Source organism: Gymnoscopelus microlampas (assembly GCF_963454915.1).
Source record: "Gymnoscopelus microlampas genome assembly, chromosome: 11".
NCBI classification, from domain to species: domain Eukaryota; kingdom Metazoa; phylum Chordata; class Actinopteri; order Myctophiformes; family Myctophidae; genus Gymnoscopelus; species Gymnoscopelus microlampas.
The window spans coordinates 50,757,986-50,766,565 of record NC_139948.1 but is presented as its reverse complement, the minus strand read 5'-3'; the positions used below and the strand labels follow the sequence as shown (position 1 = coordinate 50,766,565).

The 8,580-nt window shown below is 40.7% G+C and overlaps 1 protein-coding gene across 1 annotated transcript in view; it reads right to left on the bottom strand.

The window, feature by feature from the left end:
* Window positions 1–1,009: 1,009 nt before the first annotated feature.
* The window catches only part of prkcab (protein kinase C, alpha, b), a 205,619-nt gene continuing 198,048 nt past the window's right edge, over window positions 1,010–8,580 (bottom strand). Inside the window, exons 16-17 of the mRNA XM_084071166.1 lie at window positions 5,565–5,705; window positions 1,010–2,184 (exon numbers count right to left, since the gene is read on the bottom strand). Of these exons, the coding sequence (XP_083927292.1) occupies window positions 2,020–2,184; window positions 5,565–5,705 (306 nt within the window). The 3' untranslated portion in view covers window positions 1,010–2,019. The remainder of the gene's footprint in view (window positions 2,185–5,564; window positions 5,706–8,580) is intronic.

Here is an 8,580-nt window from a genome sequence, read left to right as displayed (position 1 = left end):
ACTTAAGTTTGTGCTGGTATTCCTTTCTATTACGTTATGTTTGACTCGGTTCCACAGATATATTTTATGAAAATAGCAGATCTATAAGTTCACAATGCCTCGCAACGTAATAATTTTAGCCTCTCTTATATATTATTTGCCAATTTGGCCAATTGTTTGACCAGTTTTTATAGTATTGTTTGTTGATTACTTTTGATGCAGTAATGGTCTTTTTTCTCTTCTTTCTTTTTTTTTGGGGTATTAAAAAGGTTTTAAAGGTCCTTAAATTGACACTTCACTGTCATCTGGGGACCCCCAGGGGGGTCCCAACCCACAGGTTGAGAACCACTGCTATAGACCAGTTGCAACTGAGGAGATACAGTGTGATTGTGTGCTTTCCATTTGCTGCAAAATATCTCAGATTAAAGACGTTGTCTTTGTTGAAGGTTAAATGTGTCGACATCAAAAGGGGAACGTGGAGGTTGTACGTCAAAAGGACAGACATGTTGATGAGGGTGTTTTGTTAGGAAACTGATACAGTTATTTAGATATTCAGTGATAACGTGCAATAAAAATCCTTTGTTCCGTTTCTATTTTGGCACTCAGTGATAGACCGAAGCTTTTTTTCCCTCCAGCATATACAGTAAGTGTGAAATACATACGTATGTAAATGTATTATAACAGAAATGGCAGCACATTAAGTAGACATATATTTTAAAAAAAGACAATAAATGTTTTCTTATGCGTTGTAGCTTGTTGCAGCATGGCAACATGGGGGGATGATAGGAGGGTTGAGATAATAAGTGGGATGAGAGTTTGGCGCTCGCATCTTAACACTTTGACTGCCAGAAATAAAACATTATTTGCTACGCCACTGCCAGCGATTTTCCTGTGTTTTCACTAACCTTTGAAGCATCACAGAACATTCATCTCCAGTATGAGTGATCGCCCGATCGCTTTTGAAGACGTAAACGAGTCTCGTAGAATCGATGGGGGTGGTGGGGGGGCTCTCTGCTTCACAGAGAGCCAAACAGTGACCCATAAGCGAGCGAACAGCGCCATCTAGTGGGAAACCACTGAAAACACAAAATCTCGTCATTCTTGTCATTGGCAGACTGGACCTTAGCAAAATATGACAAGAAATCTCATCATTGGCAGTCAAAGAGTTAATATCACCCACTAAACGCGGGACAGGACAGCGCGTGGTACGCGCGTTCTCACACAGAAGGATCGGAGTCTACTTCACAACGTGTAGGTTTTTGGAGCGATTTGGAGCACATTTGCGAAATGTTGGGACAACAGGGTTAAGATGAAATAAAAGACGACAAAAAAACTAAAATGATTATTAAAAATGACAAGTGCAATATAATTCCCCATCTCCTTCTATACTACTCTCAGACTGACAGTATGTTGTTGTTTTGACCGTCGTTTTCCTTCCCATCGTTAGACTCTAGTCCAGTGGTCTTCAACGTTTTCAGGCCAAGGACCCCTTGGCTGAGAGAGAGATGACGCAGGGACCCCCTCTATATTGTATAAAATTGTGTTTCAGATTCAACTTCTTTTTTTTTCAACTTTGTCTGCTCTTTTTTCCCTCTACACCTATACCTCTTTGCCAAAAATAGACGATCTGCAAGCTCACAACGCTTGTAGATCGGCTATTTTTGGCTAAGTTTCTCAGAAAAGGGATGCTATGGTTGAAGAAAAAGAAAAAAAAATCCTATCACACAAAGATTTGGCGGAGCCCCAAAAGTAGCTCTGAGGATCCCCTAGGGGTCCCGGACCCCCTGTTGTTGAAGACCCCTGCTCTAGTCTAAAGCGCGATTCCACTCCTCCAAAACGTCACCTCGGCCCGGTGACAAAACTGACTTGACGGGACTTTCGTTTTTGTCGAGCAGAATATGATACGGATCTCTTTGATAGCAGGGACATGTTGTTGTTGTTGTTGTTGGTGGGGAGACATATCTGGTGGGCTCTCTGGAAGGTCGGGTTGTTATACTGTATAAGTCCCGGGTGGGCCTGGCCTCTCCTCTAGTCGTCTCCTCATACCACGCTGTGCAGGGACGGGTGGATGAACTGGGGGTTGATGTAGGAGAAGCCCGCGAACTCGCTCTGGTCGATGTTGGCGATGACCAGCTGGTCCGGAGGCGTCAGCATGGGCTGGGTGCGCGTGAAGAACTTGTCGAAGTTTTCCGCCGCTTTGCCGCACTGCGGGGGAAAACGAGACAAGACAAACGGTAAAACATCATCCGTGTTCATTTGATATTTATATTGGTAAATATTTATATCGTAAATGAATGACCTACTTGATCATTCTACATGCAGTGTCATACAAAAGTATAAAAAAAAATAGCAGAACTGCAAGTTCGAAACGCGGTGCAAAGCAACACGTTTTGAGCTTGTAGATCTGCTATTTTTGCTAATTTTGGAATTTGAATCGTGCAAAGCCAAAGTTTTGGACGTATGAGGTTTCCACCCGACACAGAGACAATATCTAACTTAACCCATTAAGACCGGTAACGCATTTGTGTCATTTTACATTTCTTTGGCTATTCAAAAATAGCCGATATACGAGCTTGTAGATCTGCTATTTTTGAAAAAAAAACTGTTTGGATTTAGAAAACATTTTTAGAATCGGCCACAGGTCTTAATAAAAAATAGGGGGAAAAAGTGTGACTTTGAGACCCGTTTCACAATACAAGTCAATGGGGAGAGATCAGTTATGCATCTTCTAGGAGAGAGCGTCCACACAGCACCAGAGGCAAGGTGACACAGGAGATGTGATGATGGCCTGACATGTCGGCGGACAGAAATGGTGATTAGATTAGGAGTGACCCCCCCCCCACACACACACACACACACACACACACACACACACACACACACACACACACACACACGCCCCCCAAAGCAGCATGAGTAAAGGACATCAGCTCCAGGACACACTGCCTGTCAAGTGTGCACTCGCTATCCTTTCTAGTTCAATATCCGTTATACTATACTGTATCCCATGTACTCAATTGAAGTAAAATACTTCTTAGCACAGACATTACAATCCTCACTATGTAACTTTTCTTTAATGAATAAAATGTAATTTTGTCCAATCTGTATGGCAGAGCATCCCATTAAGACCTGGAACGCATCAGTGTCACTTTAGATTTCTTTGGCTATTCAAAAATAGCAGATCTACAAGCTCATAGCGCGGCACCGAGTGCCGCGCTATGAGCTTGTAGATCTGCTATTTTTGAAAAATCTTGGAAACATTTTTTTTTTTTTTTTCCCAAACACTGTTATGATTTAGATTTTTTTAAAGAATCTCCTTAGGTCTTAATGGGTTAATACAATATAACTTATATAATTGTGGTGGTTGTATTTTGTCTCCCTGCTCTTCTAATGAGACATTTTAGATCATGTCAAAGGTCATGTCTCACCTATATATACACAGGATCTGACACGACTTTTGACCTGATGGTCCAAATTCAATATATCATAAAAAAAGACTCACATGAAAGCACAGGGACCAACTTGAGACAGCTGGTAAACCTACCGGTAGCTGTATTTATGCAAGGTGATATATATATGTATATATGTATATATGTATGTATGTGTTGTGTCACTACAAAACTGTGACACAAAATGTATTTGTAAAAAAAAAAACAAGATTCAATTTATGACGGGTAAAAAAAAAAACAGCAATTTCGCAGGAAGCCGGGTTCAAATCCGGGATAGAAGAGGTAAAGTTACATGGTGTTGCTTTCACCTCAGAATGTTAGAATCAACGGGTCTATCTTGAGCCGCTGCCCTGATAAAATATGACATGGTTGCAGCCAAAAGCAAAAAATTCTACAGCGTCCTTTAGTGTGCATGACGTTGTGTTGTGTTGTGTTGTGTAGTTGTGTTGTGACGCACTGCATCGTAGAACCTTCCGGTAGCCGTGGATGGAGAAGCTGAAAGGCTCCTTTGTGTGTGGACGTCCCACTAAGAGCCCATTAATAATGACGTTACAGCATGTACTGCTGTACAATATGCAACCTCACAAAACCTCCTGAATGGACGGAGACACATTTAGCCCCCCCCTCCCACTAACCCCCCCAACCCATCTCTATGAATAGAGAACAGATACTTCCGCTATGAAACCCTGCATTTATACGGCCCGTTGTGCAGGAAGCTAAAAGGGAGCGTTGCTCTTAGAAAGCTATTTTTAACCCATTAAAGCCGGGAACGCATCTGTGTCATTTTAAGATTTCTTTGGGCTATTCAAAAATAGCAGATCTACAAGCTCATAGCGCGGCACCGAGTGCCGCGCTATGAGCTTGTAGATCTGCTATTTTTTGGGAAAAATCTTGAAAATGTTGTGCAAATCTTTGAATATATACATTTTTTTAAGGCGAACATTTTTAACTTAAATCTTTGCTTCTGGGGGGATACTACAAAATGTCTTCTAAATCCTAACAGTTTTTTGAAAAAGAAATGTCAAGGACCACCCAAAATGATACATATTTGGCCATGGACCCCCATTTCAAAATATTTTGTTCCAGGGACCCCCAGAAGTTGTAACAGAGTTGAAAATGTTCGCTTTAAAAAATATACATATATTCAAAGATTTGCAAAAATGTTTACGATTTCTCAAAAATAGCAGATCTACAAGCTCATAGTGCGGCACCCGGTGACCGCGCTATGAGCTTGTAGATCTGCTATTTTTGAATAGCCCAAAGTGTAAAATAATGCTTTTTAGCTCAAATCTAAAAATGACACAGTTCCAGGTCTTAATGGGTTAAGCTATGTGGCGGGAGCATCGCTGAAGGCACAGCGGGCATGGCAGTGAACCACGGCGTGGGAGTGTATGGGGGGGGGGGTTTCACAAACATAAAGGAAGTGTTTATAGTGACAGGAACGGGTTGGGGTGGGGTGGGGGGGGTCGATGGTGAATGCAGCTGGGTCCTCTATGTCTGTCTGAAGGAAGGTCGCTATATTTATAAATATATACTGTATATTGTTGTCGTCCGGCATATAAACCTCTTATATTCTCCGTATTTCATTACGTTTTTTTCTTTTTCATACATTAAACGTTTTTGAAAATACATGCCTATTAAGACATGTCCAAAATATGATGACTAAAACTAAGACTAAATATATTGACAACCTCATCAAAAAATTAAAACTAGACTAAAATGTTAGTGAGGGATCTAGTGGAGAAGAGATCTAGTAGAACTAAAAGACAAGTCATTTTATGTTTGGTTGTGCTTGGGTGTTGCGCTCTGAAAATAGCAGATCTACAACACTTGTAGATCTGCTATTTTCAGCATGGGACCACAAGAAGTAAAGATTTAAGCTTGTAGCGCTATGAGCTTGTAGCGCTATGAGCTTGTAGATCTATGAGCTTGTAGCGCTATGAGCTTGTAGATCTATGAGCTTGTAGCGCTATGAGCTTGTAGATCTATGAGCTTGTAGTGCTATGAGCTTGTAGATCTATGAGCTTGTAGATCAAAGAGCTTGTAGATCTATGAGCTTGTAATGAAATCTTGAAATGACACAGTACGTGTTCCCACTCCTAAAGGGTTAAGCACTGGAGGGGTCCTCAGTCTCACCACTTTGGGTTTGAAGGGCGGCTGGACCTCCCTGTTGGCCAGCCGCTCCCAGTCGATGCGTCTGAAGAAGGCCTGCTCCCTGATGTCTCTCTCTCCCTCGGGGCCACATCCAAGACGCTTGGACGGGTGCTTGGTCATCAGCTGGGGGGACAGACAGGGGGGATGGGTGAGTAGAAGTGACAGGAACAAAAGCAGAAGCAGATAGACAATACATGGGCAACTGGCGGGCCCAGGGGCCACATGCGGCCCCCACCTTCACTTAATGCGCCCCCCAGGTTAATATCTGAATACTGATATATTATTGATTTCAGCTGTTTATAATTCCAAACATGACCCGCTTTAATTACTTCAGTCTAATGACTAGTATTAACACATTGACTGCCAATCGCGTAGACCTACGCGAACCTATTTAAAGCCGCCACGTGCCAATCGCGTAGACCTACGCGATGTGGTGTTTTTTTCTTTTTTTCGAAAAAAAGTTCAAATTGCACTTTTTTCAATTTTCGATACGGCACATTTCGTTGTAGCACCACCGGAAACGGAATTATCCGGGATCCGGTTTTGCCGATCCTGTCGGCCTCCGTTCTAATGACGAAACTGAAACGCCATTTTCTCTTTGTAGTTTTTCTCCTCGCTGATCACTGTTTAACATAAACCTACAAATGGCGGTCTCCGTTTTGCATGGGATTTTCACTGGGCGACGGAGAAGGATCTCCGCTGAGTTTACAAACAGTTTAGAGCTCAATCTTAAGGATTTTAACGAGGTCTATGGCGACGTGAAAAAAACTAAAAAACAACAATAAAACGTTGGCACTGGTGAGTACATTATGAGATTAACCTCTGGCATGGAATGTGTTAAAATGCTATTGTCAAAAAAAAAAATCTAAATCTAAAGAGTAACTAGCAACCAAAGTTTTCAAATAATTGTAGTGGAGTAAACGTATAATATTTGCCTCTGAGATGTAGTGGTAGTAGAAGTAAAAGTATTGAAAATTGGAAATATTCCACTAAAGTAAAAAATACCTCAAAATGATGAGCTTGTAGATTGGCTATTTTCAAATAGCCCAAGTATACATAGGGCATAAATAAGTGGTTAATGTATGTTTTGTAACAATAATCAAAATCTACAAAGTAACTAGCAACTAAGGATTTTCAAATAATTATAGTGGAGTAAAGAGTACAATATTTGCCTCTTGAGATGTAGTGGAGTAGAAGTAAAAGTATTGAAAATTGGAAATACTCCAATAAAGTAATGATTCCTCAAAAGTGCACTTAGGTACAGTACTTGAGTAAATGTACTTAGTTACTTTACATCACTGTGTAGTGCTAAATGTACAGTTGCAACAATGGCATTTGGGGAAAAGCTAACTGTCCCTCACTGTGGTAAAAAGCACACTCCTCAGCATAGAAAGTCAATGGGCTTTAAGATAGTAGCAGGAAATTGCAGTGGCTTCTAATAGCTCACACTCAGCAGCCATTCTTTTAATTTTGCGAATGAAATCCAAGGCAAAGAAATGAGAGACAGCCGATCTCTCCGGTCGAGGCCATCTCTCCTTTGTCATTGACTACAATGGTTTAACCATTTAAGACCTGAAGCCGATTCTAAAAATGTTTTCTAAATCCAAACAGTTTTATAAAAAAATATAAAAAATATTTTTTCATAATTTTTCAAAAATAGCAGATCTACAAGCTCATAGGCACTCACTATTTTTGAATAGCCAAATAAATCTAAAGTGACACAGATGCGTTCCAGATCTTAATGGGTTAAATGATGAATGATGATTCTAATGGCGCTATGAAACTACAGGGCATAATAATATAATATCAAATCATATACCGGTGTGAAGGGGAATTAAAAGACTTGATCAGCCTGTGCCTTAGATCTAAATTGAATCTCTGCATTTGTATTGAATATGAAGACTCATTTATCAGGTAAATAATATGATTATTCAACAACGTCCTTATTGTGTGATGATGTCACATCATTAACACACAAGGCAGAACTGAAATAGTTCCTATCCTAACCTAAATCCTAACTTTTTACAGGGGGGAAAACGAGTCATTTTGGATCAGAGATCACTCCGCCATGGTGACTCGTGTGAGAGATGTTATTGTTCCAGGTGTTAGCCAGGACCATCCACCATCGTGCATGCAATGCATATATTGTTTAAAATCGGGTGCTCGTCGCGGAGTCTACAGCTGTAAACAGCGTAGCGTTACAAACGGTGAGATCTCTGGCACTCAACGTCCCGTTTTTAATAAAACTCTGGCACCGAATGAGTTAAAAAAATAAAAGCTTGTTTACTTCCTGTTTATTTCCTGTGGGAAAATGGCTATATCTCCGTTCCTCTTGCTTTACGGAAAAAACAAGCCTCATTCAAATGGCCACAACTATGCAACGGATTACCGCGATCGGATAATCCCCCCCCCCCAAACCCCCGAGATCCCCGTGCGTGTAGTGAGGACAGCGCTCACGGATGATACTACATGATTTTTTAAAGGTACAGTGAAATCGTTCGTTTTCGCCGGCAGTAGCGTCACACTATTACACTATTACTCTGGCGGTTAAAGAGACGTCTGTGTCCTTTCCTTAATTTACCTTCCTTGATGACTAGAGGGAAATGGAAAAATGATTCTCTATCATAATTAAAAACAGCCAGCATCCAATATCCTGGGTGTCACCGCGGCACACAAACCCAGCCATGCTACAACTACAGCCAACATAGACAGGCAATGGATCACCTGTGTAGACTGCATCTTAAACTGATTATATTATACTCTATGTCTTTAATGTGCTAATAAAAAAAAACCCTGAATACTTCCTAAGGTTAATATGAGCGTCAAAACAATAGTTGGACAAGTGACATCATCAACTTGCGACAAAAAACGAACTGAAACTGTATTGAGTGTTTACAAAACTAACTAAAACAAACTGAAATTACAGACAAAATGCCCTTAGTTTTTGTTTTTCTAGTTGATTGTCCAACAGTAACTGGATATATATATTTATAAATGG